The sequence below is a fragment of the Amblyomma maculatum genome, chromosome 1 (genome assembly GCF_055883805.1).
Source record: "Amblyomma maculatum isolate TAMU_Amacu chromosome 1, ASM5588380v1, whole genome shotgun sequence".
NCBI classification, from domain to species: domain Eukaryota; kingdom Metazoa; phylum Arthropoda; class Arachnida; order Ixodida; family Ixodidae; genus Amblyomma; species Amblyomma maculatum.
The window spans coordinates 316,396,557-316,416,555 of NC_139344.1; the positions used below are offsets into that span (position 1 = coordinate 316,396,557).

The 19,999-nt window shown below is 44.9% G+C and overlaps 2 protein-coding genes across 2 annotated transcripts; one reads left to right on the top strand and one right to left on the bottom strand.

Annotated features, from left to right (window-relative positions):
* Positions 1–1,229: 1,229 nt before the first annotated feature.
* LOC146207193 (uncharacterized) lies at positions 1,230–2,607 on the bottom strand. The gene is made up of 4 exons (XM_084608246.1): positions 2,416–2,607; positions 2,161–2,302; positions 1,915–2,072; positions 1,230–1,686 (listed from the first exon to the last, which is right to left on the bottom strand). The coding sequence occupies exons 1-4, from the start codon at positions 2,480–2,482 to the stop codon at positions 1,583–1,585; spliced, it is 471 nt and encodes a 156-aa protein (XP_084464372.1). The 5' UTR covers positions 2,483–2,607; the 3' UTR covers positions 1,230–1,582.
* A 4,265-nt stretch (positions 2,608–6,872) lies between these two features.
* IscU (Iron-sulfur cluster assembly enzyme) lies at positions 6,873–11,218 on the top strand. The gene is made up of 5 exons (XM_084608275.1): positions 6,873–7,117; positions 7,611–7,724; positions 8,728–8,838; positions 9,285–9,363; positions 10,980–11,218. The coding sequence occupies exons 1-5, from the start codon at positions 7,031–7,033 to the stop codon at positions 11,087–11,089; spliced, it is 501 nt and encodes a 166-aa protein (XP_084464401.1). The 5' UTR covers positions 6,873–7,030; the 3' UTR covers positions 11,090–11,218.
* The last annotated feature ends 8,781 nt before the right edge of the window (positions 11,219–19,999 follow it).

Consider the following 19,999-nt stretch of genomic DNA (forward strand, 5'->3'; position numbering starts at 1 on the left):
CTTGTCTGTTAAATGATCACGGATAAGGTAAAACAATTTTTCGGGTAATAGAGTACAGATTTGATTTGAAATTTTGTACCTGTTAGTGTCTCCATTAGCTGTTATGACTGAAGTTTAAATGCGTTTAGGTTACAAAGGAAATTCAAGCCTGCAGTTACCCCAGTTGAAAACATAAGAAGTTTTGTGTATTTCAACAGGATATTTTGTTTTCCTGATGATATTAATTGGTTTGGTTTGATTTTTGGGGTTTAATGTCCCAAACCAACTAAGTCTATGGGAGATGCCATAGTAGAGGCCCCCGGTAATTTTGATCACCTGGAGTTCTTCAACGTGCACTGACATACACAGCACAAGGGGGCCTTGTTTTCACCACCATCGAAAAGCGGCCGCCGTGGCCGGGATTCGATCTCGAATCCTTCAGCACAGCAGCCGAGCGCCCTAACCGCTGCACCATCACGGTGGGAACTGAGGATATTAATTAAAGTTATGCCATCATCGCTTGGAAGCATTTCAATCCAGCTTTCTATAGTAAAAATGTCTGAATGACAGCGACATTACTGCACTGAAATGCAGCAGCTGCCAAAAAAAGCCCTTTATACGCTGTCAAAGACGCTATCATCACAGTATCTGCAGCACAAGTGCTATGCAAACCATATCTTTGAAAATATTCCTCGTCCCCCCTCGCTCCCCAAAATATCTCAAATGTAAGCATCTCTTTCTAAAATGGGCATCATGCTGCTTGCTGAGGGTGAGAGAGTCTTTTAAAACCAAGAAGGCATAGCAGACAGGTAGGATATGTGGCAGGAAAGCTCAGTGTATCCTGGCAGAAATTGCAGTCAGGTTCTAAAGATTTCTTTATTAGTCAAACTGCATTCTGTAACAATTAAATTTCGTAGGACAAATGGGGTTCAGCATGGATTTCCCACAATAAATGCCTGGCTGTGGGGGTAAACAGCACCCCCGTTTCCCTCCAATAACTAGTGTGAATAAGAAATCCTGATCACACGTGCACAGAAAAACAAGTGTATGCAAATAATGATCTTGGCACAAAAAAAGTGTGCCAGAGACAGAAACAAATGTATGTTCCACAGAAGTGTTGCTTCACTTCTACTATACTCAATCTTTGCTCATCTTCAACAAAAATAGTGTGCAGTTCATAATCTAAACGGTTCTTTGTTTGACCAGTTGTGGTACCGTGTCAGTAGAGAATAAAAAAAGCGACACACATGTAAAAAAGGAACCACCTTTATTTTGGCTAAACCCTAATAAAGTATAATTTTAAATGACTGCAGAGAGGAGTACTTGAAGCTTACACAAACACCCATCTTTCCAGCATTGCGCAAAACAGAGGGAATTCATATTAAAAGGTTATTGTTACATCATAACTGGCGCATGTTTGCAGTCAGCGCCAATGTGCGTGACAAGCAAGAATAATGCGCAAAATTTTCCACTCTGCCAGTGAAAAAAAAAAGTTAATTTCGAATGATGGTCCCTTCTGCATACAGGTAGAGACAAGGATAGTTCTTTGACTAGCACAAGCACACAGTCATGCATGTCGGAGGTTCCTTCCCGGAACTCACGGTCACAGTTGTGCCTTGGTCTCTCGAAGACCGAGCTGGAACTCCTTGTTGTCTGGATCCAAGGAAACAGCCTTTTGCATGTCGGGTAAAGCAACGTCAAAACAGCCTGAAAAAGACGCATTTATGTAAAACTAACTTGCAGCAGTTCAGCACGTAGCTTTGAGCTACTGTGCTGCGCTCATCAAATAGTGAGAAAAAAAAAAATCAGCACCCGAAAATTAAGTGATCCTCCCAACTGACGTTTGCGTTCGAACGATACCACGGAATGTTGACAGCCGTAAAGTTAAGGTCGCCACAAAAGGTGTTCTACGACACGTTGTTGAAGACGCTTTACCCATTCTATAACGTATTGTCCCACGGTTAAAGTAGGCTGCAGCCAGCTTGTCGCAGTAGTGGATAGCTTCAGTGTAATCTTCTACGGCTTTGTCGAATTCTATCATCCTGTACAGCATCTGTCCTCGCTCGTTGTATGCCAGCGCGAGTTCGTACTTCCTGAAAGGGTAAATAAAGCAAGTAGTTATATTTGCTGACCTCTCGACCGCACAATGAAACTTTTCAAGGGATAACCGTGGTGATTCACCTGTTGTCAAGGTTTTCTGCGTTCCCTGTCTCGGTTTCCTGGCTCCTTTGTGCATTTTGGAGGAGACGAAAATACTCGCTCCTCTTCTTTTCGATCAGATCGTCAAGCTCGACCTTCTTCTCGAGTTTAGAAGGAACATCTCCTGTATCAGGACCCATACCGACAGCTGTCGGACGGCTCCGTGCGAAAGCTCACACAAATTGCGATCGATTGAGATACGAAATGCCCACGAGACATCCGTATGAGCCACCATACCATGCCACTGCACATGCCATGACTTGAACTGTTTGTCACTGTCAGCTGTCCAGCATGATAGCAGCATAAGCGTCAGCAAGGTATATGTACTTCCGCCATCCGCCTTGCTTCCGCCATGGCGTCAGCAGCGCAGATGGGCCGACAAGGGGGCCGGCAACGCAACATGAACGCAACAAGGTATTCTCCGCCATGAACGCAACGCTATGGGCCTAGTGCGCTGGTATGGAGGCGCCACTGCTCCGGAACAAGTAGCGCCACCTCCCGCCGGCGCACCCATATGTGGTATGTCTGCTCGTCGAAGAGAGGCGGCGGAGTGAACGCGAAGTCTACTCTTCTCGGCAGAAACCTTGTGAGAAGAAAACTTTTGTCGGTCATTTCTTGCCTCGTGTCACACGCGTACATAACAGACACATGTACCATGTGTGCGTGTTGAAAAATAAACCAAAAACAAAGCGAAGAAAGCCGCTACCCATTCATGCCGTCTGGGAGAAGGCCGCCGGCGCTTTGGGCGCAGCGCATCGTAGGCGCGCGAGCGCTTATGCTGGCGGCTCTACGGTTTTTTTTTCTCCTTTGAAGTAGGAATTCGGAACCCGAACAATATGGCACTTTGAAAGTAAAGACATAAATAAAACAAAAACTAAGCCAGTGTGCAATGCGCAGCACTGGCTTTTCCCCTCGGTGGCAGTGTATGTGGAAACGGCATGCTAGACCCCCCAGAAGCGACAGCCGAGAGCTGGGCTCCGTTGGTCAATAGAAAGGCTCTTAAAAAAAAAAAAAATCACGTCTTCCCCAGGACGGGACGAGCAGGCTGTATATCGAGATGTACCCTAAGGCGTCGGGCCTTGCGTGCACGTGCTTTTTCGGCGCTCGGCAGTTCTACCGTAGTTTTTATTTTCTACTCGATGCGTCGAAATAAGTGGTGACGGTTCAGTGCGCGGAAAAACAGCCATAACTGAGCAAGCTCCACAGCGCGTGCTGTTCGGGGGATTTCGCGTGATCGGGAATGTTGAGACTTGATTTAAGAATAACTGCTTGGTGCGCGGTCAGAAACTGTACGAAGCCAGCACGTGCGTGGAGTGCGCGGGGAACTTCACAGTGCAGAAGGGCCCTCGGATATCTTCAGAAAATGCGCTAACGAAATGAAAACCGCCTTCTACGACGTCAGCTTGGAGGTAAGTTTTATTCGGCCCTTTCGGCGTCTTTTTACCACATATGTAATCCATTTTTTTTTAATGTAGTTGTTGGCAAACCCACGCAATATCACGGATGCCAGTTGCGTCTGCAAGACCTGGTGCCACTGTTAACGATGCGACACTTCGCTCTCGTATGATTTCCAAGGAAACCGAAAAAAAAAAAAAAACGATTTTCGATTGCCTGCCGACGGTTTTTTTTTTTTTTTAACTATTATGACACCCATAAACATAACAACAGATCGAGCTGTTAGTTTAAAAGGACGTTTTCTCTTTGCGGGGAGCCATGAACGTGTGTCAAGTCAGCAAGCGCGCACTCCTGCAATGTGCTTCGCTCTCCATGTCGTGCTTCTACGTCTTTCACGTCAGGCTAGGCTTCCCAAAAGCGAGCACCGAGAACAGCTGGAAACTATCATTAGGAAGTCGTTAGAAAAAAAAAAAAAAAGCTCTCGTTGGGCAGGAAGGCTCCGCGCTCTCTACAACACAGGCTGTGTCCGAAAACCTGCCAGCGCTGGTTACAACTTTTAGTAGTTGTTACGACTTTTAGAGCTCGAGTTGGGTCCAGAAGTAAAATAAAAAAAAAGACCCGTTTTTTTTTTGTGTGCGTTTTTCGCGTGTTCCGCGCTCGATACAAACAAGCGATCGCTCGTGCATGCTTGAAAGAAATCTAGCGTCGAGTATTGTACAAAAAAAAAAAAAAAAAAGTGGGAAATGCGCAGCCGAAACGAAAAGCAATGGGTGAGATATGAGATTCGAAATGACTAAGTAAGTACAGGCCCTTGTTTTAGTCGCTGTTTATTTTTTATTCTTACGGGGAACCAAAAAGAAATCGGAACACAGCGTCGGCGCTACCCACGGTTGCGGATCCAGACAGCCGCCTTTTACAGCGGCGCCTCCCAGACGGCGCCACATGTTCGGCCAAAGCTGCAGCGCACCAGGCCCATAGAGCTATAGTATATTCTAGCCTCTAGGCACTATAGCCATAGCAACGCCAAGCAACGCCCAAGTCATAGAGCGTCATGTTTGTAAACAAAGGTGGCGCTGTGATCGGCAGCGACATGGGGTGTAGGCAAAAGCGCAGCGTGCCTACACTGCGCAAAGCGACGCTGCCTTCGAAACCAGTCCGCGCGTGCGAATATAATGAGATGTAAGCTTCGCTTATGCGTAGAAATAGCTTGGTTTATGCCTGTAGAGTATTTCGGCACATTATCAACCGATTACAGCTAGAATTACTTGGCGAAGAGCGCTGCATTGGCTTCCTTCTCCGTGGCCTCAACAGCGCGCGGCTGCGGTACGTGGGCGACGGACGTGAGTGATTAAGTTAAATAAAAACGAGAAAGCGCAATGTATAAGAAAGACTAATAGTCAACCCTGTTCAACTACCAGGCCTATTCCTAGCGCATGCAAGGAGGACGACAATAGGAATGACTGGAAGTGCGTTTTTCATATGACGAATCTATTGAGCTGCCTTTTTCTGTTGCTTCAAGCACTCACTCTAAAGAACAATATTATCGGCAATCACATTTCTAGCTAACTTTACCGCAACTTAAGTCATAGAATTTCGTATCTAATAAGAAGAACTCAATCTTTTAGATCTTTTTAACATGTTGACAAAGTGCACTGCCAACTTGTTTTCGCCTGCCCGATAAAAAAGACGTTGACGTCTATCTCATCTTACAAATGTAGCAAGGTCATTCACATGTTAATATGTACAGGGTCCTTCAAAATATGTGCGAACACGGCGAAGCGTACCCGCGCTCCGTGAGCGTCAGCGCATCCGGCGCGGTCGCGCATCGAAACAATGTGGCGCATGCGCACGCTATGTGCGCATGCGAACGCTTCGAATATGTGCGAATATGCGAATATGTGCGAACGCTTCGCCGTGTTCGCACATATTTTGAAGGACCCTGTACATGACGGCCAGTACGAAAGCTCTCATTTTGTTCTCTATGATCTATGAGAGACGCATGAGTGCAGATGAAACGTTCTCCACGATCGCTTGCAGCGAAATGTGCGTGATCTGCTGAGCTTTTTTAATTATACTTGGAAATTGTTTTTTCAAATGCGCATCATCTTATTCTGCTTATTTTGCACCCCTCATAGTCGATTCCTCGTCGACATTGAACTCCATGTACCATATATATACTTAAATATATCCTGCTCGATCAGAGCCAGATTGTACGTGGATATTTAATTCGTTCGTCGGGATCTTGTAATGACCTCCAAAAATAAAATTTAGAAATGAGAAATAATAATGCGGGACTGCCCGGATCATAACAATGTTTACTATAGAACCGGTGATGAAGAGACTCGTTGAAACTCGTGAAAGTACAAACAGAGAAAAGCTATACTTTACAGGTCCGGGCCTGTTATAGCCAGCAATATCGCACTGGAGTGACCGCGCTCAAAGTAATTGCAATTACCTTCACAGCAGCGTTTTTGTCCTTTCTGTGTGAACGTATGCACGGGCAGCACTGCAAGTGAATAGAACTCACAGTGCAGCCAGTGCAGCTTCCCTGCGGGATCATACGCACACGGAATATATCGCGTCTGAACTTCTTACAACTTAATAGTAATATATCAAAATGGGCACGAGCTGCAGGCGTTTGTTCTTGCGCTATTCGTCGTACCGCCGAAAAGCAGTCATGATAATTAAGGGTTGCAAACGAACTGATCTAGTTTCGGTGAAGAACTGCAACGCATATATATGTTAGCCGCGAAGGCAATCCGTCACCGAAGAGTCTACTTGTCGCGCTCAATGCCGCTGCCCTTCGCTCTCATCTTTATTCTACCGCAAGAAACATGTTAAAACAAGTGCCATTTTGCTTTTTGTGCCTCGTGGCGCAATCAACCGCACCACAGCTCGTAGAAATATTAGGAATTATGCCCGAAAACACAGCAATCGCCGCGCATCCAATGCAGACGGCCCGCGCTTTTGCCTACACCACGAAAGTCACTGCTGTCGCCAGCGCCACCGCATCTCCGCTGACGTCACGGGCTGAAGCAACGCCGCGCAGCTGGCAGCTGGTACGAATGAATGGATGAAATATAAAAGCGTCCCCTTTGAAACAGGGTGGTAGCAGGCAGTAACTATCATGCTCATTTTTCTCCCGATATCTTAATTATTGATTTAGATTGATTAACTAAACCATTATTTTATTTAATAAATTTTTGTTTATACATTATTAACATTATGTCACTTCTCTGCTTTTAAGTCACCAATCTTCCCACCCAGTTTGCAGCGCTCCTGGCGGCCGTCGCCGGCATTCATCGTTCGAGGTGCCACCCGGGGAGGCCACGGTCGGCACACTAGCCCAAATGCACTAGCCATACTATAGTACGGCAGTCACCAGGAGCGGCGAAGGGGGTACAGTTGGAGCAGACGCAAAAAATTGTATCGCTAAAGCGATCGTGGTCTGAGCCGCATGATGCTTTTGCGGACACTGCACAGGTCTCTGTCTCCGGCAAGGAAGACATTAGCCGTTGTCCCCTCCTCAAGCTACCACGAGAAGGCAAGTGGTCATACGCACTACATGCGCGTAACCGTGTGCATCCTTTACTACGCATTGCGTTTTAATTTTTGGTTTTTAACTGGGCGAACAAATATCAGTACTTGCAATCGACGCACTCATGTTTAGAGCTAAAGCACTCTCTTTCTGACCTTGAGAACTAGGCTGTTGAGCGCTGTTGCACAAATTTCACTTGGTGAAGATCTCCTAAGGCATACGATGATGTTAATGGTCGACTTCGATACAATTTCGAAAATGATAAAAGGCAGATTATCGGACGACTTTAAACGACATGGGTCGGCTTGCCTTTTGGGTGGACACATTTTATTTTCGCGATGATCCGTTGACAGTGGAAGTTCCGTTAAATTGGTCCAAGTATTTGCTTTTGTTGCTCCCCTGCCGGCGTGAACTTAAGGGCATCGGTTCTCTCGCTCTCGTGTTACACGGGTGATACGGCGTAAAAGGCGCCGCTTCATCAGCCGTCTTATGTTGACAGGTTATTGACCACTACGAAAATCCCCGCAACGTTGGATCGCTGAATAAGGATGATAAAAATGTCGGCACCGGTCTTGTCGGCGCTCCGGCCTGTGGCGACGTGATGAAATTGCAGGTGGGTTCTCCTTATATATTGCAAAAATAGCCAATGGTACGTTTATACTTCTGCGAATAGACTAGCGTATACGCAGTGCTATCACTGAGGCTGCAAAACACGCTAAAGCATGCACATTTCATTTCCTCCTGTGCTGCTGCAGATTTCTTACACGATTAGAGAATCCACAGGTATTAATTAAAAGGACATTAGCTTTGGTAGTATTTCGTTACATTCAGCACAAATATAAGCATGCTACAGAAATATTGAACACATTGTTATTCGATATGGGTAGGAAAAAACTGCATAGCGATAGAAAGCATATGACAAAGTGACAGGCACAAACATATGAAAAGTTCTTCAGCCACTTGGTAATAGTCATAGCCTCTTATATCATTTGGTGCTTCATGACAAAGTTCGAGATGGAGTGCCACGAAATTACTTGATGTACCCCCTTCATGTACGAATTATGATTGTAGTGGAGGGAAAATTATCATATATTTTTCAAGGAGCATGTCAGGGTTGCTCAGAAACTATTCCGACCTTTCCCAGATATTAATTATGCAATATCTATCAAGTCTTCATATATTTAAATTGTGATTTGGTACTATCATTAAAACCTTAGCTGTACTTTTGACTTATTACTGTTATAATATGTTGTTATATAAACAGATCGACACATTTTAGGCACTTCAAAGCATTTATGCGCAGAACACAATAAAAAAAATTATATACACTCTGGATCCATAGCAGGGCTGCCATAAAAGGCAGAGTCATCCATTAAAAAAAAAGGAAACAAGTTTCTGTGTTCGTTCTGTGTGCCTTCCTCAGCACCTTGCTTTACAAGATTCTTCCGCCTTGCATAATATTGCACCTGAAGGGGTAATTACAATTGAATGTGTATTACATACACAATTAAATACACTCCCTTAAAAGTCTCGTTGCAGAAAATTCAAACGTGTAAACTTTTATGTCTTTCATATGTCATATTTACATATGTATGTGAATCTTGAATTCACTCTAGATCAAGGTGGATGATTATGGCAAGATTATTGATGCCAAGTTCAAAACATTTGGCTGTGGGTCAGCCATTGCATCCAGTTCCCTTGCGACAGAATGGATAAAGGGAAAGAATGTGAGTGATTGAACAATGATTATTCTGGTTGGGTTTGGTTTATGGAGTCTAATATTCTAAGTGACTCAGGCCATATGAGAGATGCCATAGCGGAGAGCCCCAAAAATTTTGACCACCTATGGCTCTTTAAAGCTCTGTTGCTGGGGTCTTGGCAGTACTTTGTTAGCTTTGTGCAGTCATTATAATCACTAGAGTTGTGGTACTTGAGGTACGGTTTCCTGAACAATAGAAAAGATAGAATTGGCAGTTTTATCGGGCTGTTAAATTATTCACATTTGGTCTGTTGAGCCACTGTTGATGTCATACGTATTTTGTCACGCGCCTTGCAGTACTTCCAAGCAGTGCATAAAGATTTTCATTACACTTTGACTTACAGATAGCAGTGCAAGAGTTCTGTATAGAAATTTGGCTGTTAAGTTGGCATGTGCTGGTTTCATTTATTCTAGGTGACTGAGGCTATGAAGATAAAGAATACAGATATTGCCAAAGAGCTGAGCCTACCCCCTGTCAAGCTGCATTGCTCAAGTAAGCTTAGTGTTGTTGTTTTTTTGACACATGAGTGGTCGGAAAGAAATTGTCCAGTGGCGGCGGCAACCGTTCATGAAGCCCCATAGCCTTGAAGAACCAAGATCATGCAGATGGTAGTTGACAGGCAGTATGGCCAGGCGCTGTTGGGCAGATTCTGTGATGTCAATAAACCAGATGGCTTGCTCAGGTTGGAAGGAGCTGTCCAGTTGTCATAGTTCCTTTCATATTAAATTGTGAGATAAGAATTGGACATGACCCTTATTTATCCCGTTTGAAGCCTCATGGTTGTAAAAAAAAAGTCATTAGCGTGCTTCTGTCGGGTGTTAAATTGGCAAGTTATATGGCTGGCCACTGGTTGGTTGGAGGTACACTTGACAGTGAAGAATAAATGATTCAGAAACGAGTATTAATGCCTCTATAATTTCTTGCATGGATGATTTACATAGGCAATAACGTAATGACATAGGACATTGTAGAAAAGTGGTGCCCACACGAATCTGCCACGCGAATCTCGTTAACTGTAAATGTTTTTTGCCTGCAGCACCCTTGTCATGTTTCTGCACTCGCAGCTCTGACATTGTAACATTTAAAAGTTGTGGAAGGGCTGTAGGTTGTAAATGTCACAATGCTAGAAGAATGGTCATGTTATTTCATATTGGCAGGTAAGTGAGTGGTATGGGAAAAATTCCTGTCAAATGATGATCATTTTGTGCTGACATGAAAATTGGATTTCAGAGTCGCTGTTATTCAAAGTATTATTGTATCACTACAATTTTTACACAGGCTGAAATGGTTGCAAGACATTCAGTTTTAGTTTGTCGTGCGTTATGGGCTCATTGTTCCCTTAAAGGGCCACTGTCCAGGGTAGGACTTTTTAAGCAAAGGAGCCTAATGCTTCGATCAGGTACTGGAGATAGTCTGTGCAAATGCTACAGCGATATATGCGCCGCAAAGCAGCAAAAATACAAATCAAAGCTCTCTCATCCTCTCCTTCAGGAAAACAGCTTCCTCGTTCTCTATGCTGCCGCTAGGCTGACATTGGGATAGAAACGACATCCATTGGTCCATCTTGCTGACTGAAGGGTGAAATTGTGTGCGCCGCTCGCCGGACGCTTTTCCTTCACCGCGGCTGGACTGAATGCAGTGGTGCGCGCTCCCTCGCCCGTTTTATTTTTGCACACACAGAGCGCCACGTCCCACCTCCCGCCAAACACAGAGGAGGAAGGGGAATTTGGCTTGCGGAGGCTAGACGACCGGGCAAGAGAGTGAAGAACTTTTTTTTTACAGAATCTGGTGATTGCGGTGGCTGTAACTGCATTATTAATTACTCTTTTCAAAAACATTTTTTCGGCCTTGCGTTTTAGGGGTGAAGTCTCACAGTCACCGGGGAAGAAAATATTTTCGACCGCAGGGGAAACAGTGGCCCTTTAACGTCAACCAGGTTTGTCAGATACATTTAGTATTCGAAGAGTGTTTGCTTTACACTGATACATGTATATGTGCAATGTTTTTGTGTAAAAATTGTAGTGTTAGTTTGCTGGGATTCCGTTTAAATTCTTGGGTTACCTTTTTGTGGAGCACCCATTGTGAAGGACCACATTTTGTCTTTTCAGTGCTCGCTGAAGATGCCATTAAGGCGGCTCTCAATGACTACAAGCGGAAGCGCGGTGAGCCAGAGGCACCCAAGGGAAATGCAGATGCCTCTACAAGTAGCAATGGCTGAAGGTCTTCACTTATGCTTAGCTTGTAGAAAAATTCACCTTGTCAGATGTATCAGCTGCTTGTAGCTGCATATATGATAAAGTAGAATAAAACCCTATTTGCTGAGGTGAACTTAGTTCACTGAGATAAATTGCTTGTGATATGGTTTTTCACAGGTATGTCAATACAGCACAACCAAGCACAGCTAAAAGTCGGATCGAATGAGGAGCTTAGGAGGTTTAGCGGAGTACAATGATCAAGACATAAAATAAGGTGGCAGTAATATATTTGTTTGCTTGTTTATTGCTGTCACACCCTTGTTAACATGGCATTACAGAGGACATTGGGAAAAATGACAAATATAGGTGGCTAAGCTACATTATAATGGACTAGAGTGGGCTTATAACCAAAACAAATATATACATTTGAGACCATATGGCATGCTTAAGTTGGAAGGAGCTGGTCAGTTGGGCAGCTCCTTTCGTATGCAATGGTGAGATGAGAGTACAGTGTAAACGTAAAAAGAGGGAAGGAAAGAATACGAAAACAGTGCGAACAAAATATACTAAACAATCGGCAACAAATTTGGACATTAGAATATTGGAAAATTGGGGGAAAATAACATGTTACAACAGTGTAGTCGGCTACCTTTGTCAAAAAACTGTATTTTGCTTCCAAGCTATGATTGTAAGACAGGTCAGTGAAGGTCATTGCGAGAGGCCTTAGTCTTGCAGTAGACAACTGTGCTGACAATAATGGTGGTTTGCACACCTTGTTTTAGGCTGGTGACAAAGCTCTGGAAACAGTGTTAATGTGTTAGTGGTAGGCTGCATTTATAGGTTACTGTTTTCTGTTCAGAATTTATTAAAGGTGAAAGCGTGAGGCGGAAAAGTGGCATTCGAGTGTGTCACCACAAGTTTGTCCATGTTTTGCAGTTGAATATTCGCCAATAAAAAAAATCCTCTCCATGCCAGGGCCAAACCACCATCGTTCTGTGTCCCAATCGAGCATGCTGACTAGCTAATCACTACTCTACGCTGACTTTCTGTGCACAAGTCCATTAATTTTCCTTGCCCAGCATAAGGACACTGAAGGGCGTTGACGGAAAGGGGAAAAAAAGACTGATAATTAAAGTAAGTGCGTAAGCAAAAAATGAAAAATAAATCGCTTAAAGAAATGCTACAAATAACAAAATACAAAAAAAAAAGACTGGTAGGAAAGTAAAGTAATTAAAGCAAAGTAAATGTGTACACATTGGAAAACCAATGGAGCTCGGAACAAGCTCGTAACAGAACTAGGCCCAGAACTTGCAATGCTTTCACATTTATGTAAGGAGGCAAGTACAGCCCTCTTATTTTTTCCCCTTGTCTTTATATTACACATTATGCTTATATTACACAAATAAAAAAATACCGCCGCTCAGTTTCCCCTCTCTGCCCCGCAACCGCTCTCCCTGTCCGCCATCCGGAAAACTAAGTATTGCAGTTTCCGGAGGTCAAACTGCACTCTGCGAACTTACTAAAAGTCTTCCTGATCGCCCGTATAACGTGATTGCTGTTATCGCTGAAGGTTTATCGGTCGAAGCTTTGATTGATACAGGGGCTGCAATTTCTGTCATTCACGCTGATTTGTGCTACCGTTTGCGAAAAGTGACAACTCTATATGATGGGCCTGAACTCCGTGGAGCCAATGACGTCCCTTTGCGCCCTTCAGTGAAGTGCACCGTACGAGTTGTTATCGACGGCATCCGCCATCATGTGCAGTTTGCTGTGCTCTCACCTTGTGCGCATCTGATGATTTTTGGATGGGATTTTTTGTCAACCGCTTCAGCGTTAATTTCTTGTGGTGACCGTGTTATCCATATGACAGACAGCGATTTTTCATCTGACTTTTCTGAACGACATCATCCTCTCGTTGCCGCCGCTGATACTGTTTTGCCTCCTCAGTGCGAAAAACTGCTTACTGTTGTTTCTGACCGCATAACTGACGGGGACATACTCATAGCACCATCATATAGTCATCTTGCACGTGGCATCGCCTTCCCGTCAAGTCTTGTCCGCTTCCACAACGGCTCAGCGACAGTAGTGGCCACTAACACTTCACGTGAATCCCTCATGCTCCCAAAAGGAACTTCTCTGCATTGCATGGTAGATGTTCAACCTTTTTCCCTGATGGTGCTCACCGCCCCTCCGCCTCAGCAACGTGTTTCGTCAGACGTCTCTCTTTCTGTTCTCGCAAAGACTATTAATCCTAAACTCACGCCGAACCAACGCCAAGAACTGCTGACATTGCTTCGACACCACCAAGCCATTTTTGATGCCACTTCCGCACCACTGGGACAGACTAGTGTTGCGCACCATCGCATCATTGTAACTCTATCGTTCGCCGACGGCCTTATCGGGTTTCCCTCTCTGAACGAAAAGTAATTGAAGAAAATGTAAATGACATGCTCCATTGCAATATAATTCGTCCTTCAACAAGCCCATGGTCCTCCCTAGTAGCGCTAGTTAAAAAAAAAGGACGGCTCGGTACGCTTTTGTGTTGATTACCGTGCACTCAACAAAATTACCCGCAAAAATGTATATCCGATGCCGCGAATTGATGACGCCCTTGACTCTCTCCAAGGCTCCGAATATTTCTCGACCTTGGACCTCCGCTCGGGTTATTGGCAAATACCTATGCACGAGGACGACAAAGAAAAAACCGCTTTCGCAACACCCGATGGCCTTTACGAATTTAATGTTATGCCTTTCGGACTTTGTAACGCACCAGGAACATTTGAAAGAATGATCGATACTGTGCTTCGTGGCCTAAAATGGAGAACCTGTTTGTGTTACTTGGACGACATTGTTATCTTTTCGGCAACCTTTAATGACCATCTCACGCGCCTAAATGAAGTCCTCACCTGTCTCGCTTCGGCAGGTGCTCAGCTCAACACCAAGAAGTGCCACTTTGCACAGAAGGAAATTAGAATATTGGGACATCTGGTCAGCCATGACGGCATTCGCCCAGATCCTGAAAAAATCATCGCGGTCTTGAACTTTGCTCGTCCACAACGGACTATGGATTTGCGCAGTTTCCTCGGCCTCGCGTCCTATTTCTGTCGATTTATAAGGCATTTTGCAACTATTGCTGCACCACTTCATGAGCTACTTAAAGCACGCAGCCCTTTCGTGTGGACTGAACAGTGTGAAACTGCTTTCAAAGACCTAAAGCACGCCCTTACATCAGATCCTGTTCTTGGCCACTTCAGTGACAGCGCTCCAACTATCCTGCACACCGATGCCAGTGGTCACGATCTTGGCACTGTACTTCTGCAGCGTGATGCAACATCGCGTGAGAAAGTGATTGCCTTTGCCAGTTGGACCTTGACTCCAGCTGAGAAAAACTACACCATTACCGAGCAGGAGTGTCTTGCCGTCGTCTGGGCTGTCCAAAAATTTCGCCCTTACCTATACGGTCGGCACTTCACAGTTGTGACCAACCACCATGCTCTTTGCTGGTTGTCTTCACTCAAAAATTTGACAGGCCGACTTGGCCGCTGGATTCTACGCCTGCAAGAATACGATTTCGACGTCACTTATAAATCTGGTCGCCAACACCAAGACGCCGACGCTCTCTCTCGCTGTCCCCTTTCGGAATCAACTTGCTGTTTTTCTTCCCAATGCATTTCCACCTCTGACCAGAGCCGACCGTCTCTTTGCCCGACGTATATCACAACCGTTTGTTTTGACGACTCTGAAAACAAGCACGCTCTCCGCTCACAGCAATTCGCCGATGCCTACTGCCGTCCTATCATCGACCGCCTTATCGGCGCTTCGGACCCGCCCAATGCTAGGCTAGGCTTCGCCGACAGCTTCGCAATTTCAAGCTCGAAGATGGCATTCTACTCCGCTATGTGTATTGCCCTGATGGAACTCGCTGGATCCCAGTCGTGCCACGTGTGCTTCGCCCACGTATACTGGCGGCTCTCCACGATGACGCTACTGCAGGTCACCTTGGTTTTGAGAAAACCTACGACCGCGTGAGAAAACGATTCTTTTGGCCTGGCTTATCATCCACCGTTGCCAAATACGTCGCATCCTGCCCTCTGTGCCAACGTCGCAAACGGCTGACTTCTTCGCCCGCTGGCCTTCTACACCCTCTTCCTTGTCCCGCCACGCCATTTGACGTAGTCGGCATCGATTTATATGGTCCCCTACCTCTCTCCGATGGGGGGTAACCATTGGATTATAACGGCTGTCGACCACCTCACACGCTACGCTGAGACAGCACCTGTACCGACTGGTTCCGCTGAAGAAGTAGCAAATTTCTTTTTGCGATCAATTGTATTGCGTCATGGCGCTCCTCGGGTGCTCCTAAGTGACCGCGGTACAGCCTTCTTATCGAAAGTTGTTGCCGAAGTTCTTCACGCGTCATCCACCCTTCATAAGACAACCTCAAGTTACCATCCCCAGACTAACGGTCTCACTGAACGATTTCATTGCACCTTGTCGGACATGGTATCCATGTACATCACACCAGATCATCGAAATTGGGATACTGTTCTACCATTTGTCACATTCGCCTATAATACAGCAGTACAGCGAACTACCGGTTACTCTCCATTTTTCCTTGTTTATGGCCGTCCTCCCACTACAATTCTCGACGCTTCCTTTTTCTCTACGCCCGACTACTCCACATCAGTACCTGCCCATTTTTTATCTCGTGTGGCCAGATGCCGTCATCTTGCCCGCCTCAACACGGCAGCGTGCCAGGAAGACCGCAAGACTTGCTATCATTCTACACATTGAGTGGTCTCTTTTCGTCCTGGTGACGAAGTACTGCTTTATACACCATTGCGCACCCCCGGCCTTAGTGCCAAATTCCACCACCGCTACGTAGGTCCCTATGAGGTCATAAGCCAAACTTCCCCAGTGAACTACAAAGTGACGCCTGTTAATCCCCCAGCTGACCGATGCCACCGTGGTACTGAAATTGTTCATGTGTCTCGCTTGAATCCATTTGTGCGCCGCGATGCATCGGTTAGTTAGGAGCGGCCAGGCTGGCCGCTTCTGACCCGCCGGGCAGATTGTGTGAGCCTTCTGTGGACGTTCTTTAATTTGTACATGCCATGATCTTCCTCTTTCATTTGTACATACCATCATCATCGTCCCGCGGCACCGGCGCTGGCACGCGCCTGGGGTTTGTCATCGGAGTAAAACGCCAGACACGGCATCCCTTGCCTTGCCGTCTCGACCTGGCCTTCTTCCACAATACCTAGGCATAGTAAGGAAAAAAAAAAAGGTTGCTGCTTATTTGAAAGGGCTTGCAAGTGGCACATTGGGCAATATATACTAATTTTATGTATCTTTACAATGAATGCATCTGCCTTGTGCTTCTCTGACATTGACTTAAGGACTACCTGAATTGTATAGCTTCACAGGAAAATTGGAAAGGTTGTTTTAGGCATTGCTTGCATGACTTGCATTATTTTTTCAGAATAAAATGGTAAACATTGGTGTATGATCGCACCTTCTTTTGCATGCCATGTGGTGAGTTCTACGTGTCACAGAGAGCATTTTGCCAAGCCAGCTTTCTGGCTCAGATGAGGGATGGCCTGCACTTAGCTGCAATGAGTAGGACTGGAGCGCAAAACAGAAAAGATGTACCTGCATCTATAGATGTATTTCATGTAACAACTGTAGGACTGGAGCGCAAAACAGAAAAGATGTACCTGCATCTATAGATGTATTTCATGTAACAACTGTGGATCTCGTATCAGATAAAGGTACTATAGCAGAAAAGTATTTGTTGACGCTGATCAGGCATTTAAATTCAAATTCGTTGCAGTTTCAGGTAAAGCAGTATGGGTGGAATGTTTGGGTACTAAGACTATCTGTGCTGAGCTTATGTTGTGTATGTATAAATAGCAAAAATGAACTCTTGCATAGTGTCTGGTTGCAGACTGCAAGTTTTATCTTTTGACTAGCTAATTATACATGGGTTTTGTCTTTCAATTTGTCAAATTTCCATTTCTGGCTGCTTTAAGCATGTGAAATGTCTTATACAGTTGCTTTCTGTTTGTTCATTGTGTTCAAACGTACCATCTCATATATCAGTACCTATGCTGCTTCACACGTGCAGTCACAATCTTGGCATTGCACATGGAAATATTGGCTTGAGTTGTTTACTGTAGGCTCATTCGGTTGCTTTTTGACATATCATGGAGCTGTGCATGTGGCAGATGGAGGAGTGGATATGAAGACATTGCTGTGTTTAGTGACTGGAATACTTTTTCGTCAGTAACACCGTGTCCTGGGTAAATGATGCTTTTTATGAATGTGCATGGTTTTCTGCAGGTGCCTTAATGCAGGTTGCAACCAGGGTATGTTTCAATGCAAAACAAAAAAGAAACGGTAATGATAGTGGTGCTGCTATATTAGTAGCAAGTTGGCTGCAGCTGCACTTGGAAAAACAATCTAATTACTTCCTTGATCCACTGCAATGTTTGCAGTGTGAGCTTAAAAGGTGGAAATAGCCCAGACGAGAGTGTGAGCTATGCCACCAGGTCAGGGGTGGCAATGCTCGACGATGGCACCCACCTGCACTTGCAATAAACCTGTTACATGCTGTCACAAACAGGTGATTTTTGATGAAAGGGCATCAAAGTTGCACCAAAATACTATTCCAGCAACCTAGAGCTCAGGAGAATCTGGAGAGGCTGAGACTGCCACCTAATGTGCAAAGGGATGACTTCGCTTCCTTCACCCGATGTGAGACGTGAAGGATGACGGACGGAATCTAACAACATTGCTTTTCCTTTTTTCGTCTACTGTTACTACACTATTTGCGTGTACTTTGCAAATTGTGCCGCTTTGGATGGAAGCACTGCCAACACTGTCCCAGATGAGTGGAATGAATGCGCAGGCATAGGAAAAAATTTTATTTAGAGACAAGTAGTACTACACTGGGTCCTGCTAGACTTAGTAGGCTGTTGCACAGCACTGTCACATGTGTTGGGAGTTCAATGTAAGACTGCAAGAAAGGTTTTGGACAGATTGCAAAGACCTCTGTTGCACTCGCTGTAACAGCACAGCCAACATCTGAGCTTTTGGTTTGTTTGTACAGTAAAACCACATTCATTCGAGCTTTCAGCATGGAAAGTGAGTTTGTATGAATCATCATCAGCCAGATTATACCCATAAGACCTCTTCCATATTACTGCATCCACTTGACCCCTGTGAACTTAACCTCATTACAGGTCTGACCACCGCTGTGGTCACTGCTGTGGGGGACTGAAGGCCCGGGGTTGTAACTAAATTGAGCAATTTGTACACAAGCGATATCTTAGCTTGAGCCATTGCTGGGTGTCTTTGCCTCACAAGGTGGTATTATATTATAGCACGAGCGATATCTTAGCTTGAGCCATTGCTGGGTGTCTGCCTCATAAGGTGGTATTATGTTATAGTGCAGGGTAGTCTGAATGAATCTCTTCGTCACAAAAGCTCAAAGAGTAAGCAGCTAGGTACCTAGGTAGCACACAGCTAATAGGCACAGCTGTGTTGTATTGCAAGAAAACCATGACATTCTGTGCAATGGCATTGACATGGTTGTGTTGCTGCATCAGCATCACAACTCTAAAGAAACGAATACGTGGCAGTCATCCCGGGGCTTCAATTGAAGTTTATTTGAGATGCGTTGGCATCGCACCGCAAAAGTATAGCCGGGTCAAGTTTTAAATCTATTCCATGTTATATTGAATAAACCGACTGAAATGGGTATTCCTCAACATTCTCTGCAACTTTTGCATAGAGAAATTTGAGAATGTTAACAATATAAGCAACACTCATTTCTGTTTCTAAAACAGCAGACCTGGCTAAAGTAACTGCCTAGAATCTTGTGGCATTCAAATCTGTGATGTGCATTCATTTCTTAAGAACTATCGATATTCACATTTTTATGCTATTTCTCAGTCTCCAACTTCTGCAAAACACGAGGCTATATCAAATTGAATTTTCTCCTTCTGCAAAGCCAGCTCTAAAGCTTCCACCACTGGATCAGACACACCAGGCGAGTAAAACAGCTTCCAAAAGAAATAAAATAGTTGCGTCCAGGTGGTCTGATCTTCAGCTTTGTGAAAAATTCAGTTAACTTGCTGCTTTTTGTCGTCGTCAGTAAGGTAATCCAATTATCTGGTTGATGCTGAAACCTATATGGTGAGAAAGCAATTTTTGTGCAGGTTATAAGTATAAATTATGCAATAAATGGAATTTTCATACAAGGAATTGTTTTATGAAATAGTCATTCTTGCCATCGAAGAAAGTAGCCACGAAGCCGAAATCGTGGATTGTTTCTTTTTTAGTGCGTGGCACTACTAGCCGCAATCACGGATTTCGGCGATGTCTGTCCGAAGGCGCTCAATCTTTCTCTTTTCGTGTACTTGAAGTGGAGGCAGAGAAGGAGGCGGAGCGGCCGCACAGCTGCAGCAGAAGTTGCTCTCTCTCTCTTTGTCCACCCGTCTCTCTGTGAACTTAAGAGGAAGAAAGGAAAGTGGCGACGCCCAAATCACGCAACTTGACACAGGGGGCACAGCGACTGCATATAAAACCGCTGTATCCTTCGAAAAGTACTGCCATTATTAGATCTAGGAAGCACAACATTGAGGTTCACGGTGTTCCCGTTTCCCCAAATGAAGACTTGCTAACCGAACTGAACAGCATCGCTAAAGCAATCAAATTGCCAGATCTGCAACCGAGCGATATCGACAATGTCCACAGACTTCCTGCTAAGGTGGGAAAAATTCCCACAATTCTGGTGCGGTTCTCTAAACAAACGCTTCATGACAAATGGCTCGAAGGACAAAAAGCTTTGAGAGCTGCGGAGGCATCTGCTTCCATATCTGAAAACCTGACTAGGTACAACAGAAACCTTTTGCAGCTAAGTCGAGACT

Bases quoted from the DNA above. Each gene is read 5' to 3' on its own strand.
- LOC146207193 (XM_084608246.1), bottom strand. From the start codon at position 2,482: ATGCTGCTATCATGCTGGACAGCTGACAGTGACAAACAGTTCAAGTCA. The intron at 2,303-2,415 runs GTATGGTGGCTC...GTCCTGATACAG, and splicing joins ATGGCATGTGCAGTGGCATG to GAGATGTTCCTTCTAAACTC. The intron at 1,687-1,914 runs GTAAAGCGTCTT...CGTCTTTTTCAG, and splicing joins GACAATACGTTATAGAATGG to GCTGTTTTGACGTTGCTTTA.
- IscU (XM_084608275.1), top strand. From the start codon at position 7,031: ATGATGCTTTTGCGGACACTGCACAGGTCTCTGTCTCCGGCAAGGAAG. The intron at 7,118-7,610 runs GCAAGTGGTCAT...TTATGTTGACAG, and splicing joins CCTCAAGCTACCACGAGAAG to GTTATTGACCACTACGAAAA. The intron at 7,725-8,727 runs GTGGGTTCTCCT...AATTCACTCTAG, and splicing joins GCGACGTGATGAAATTGCAG to ATCAAGGTGGATGATTATGG.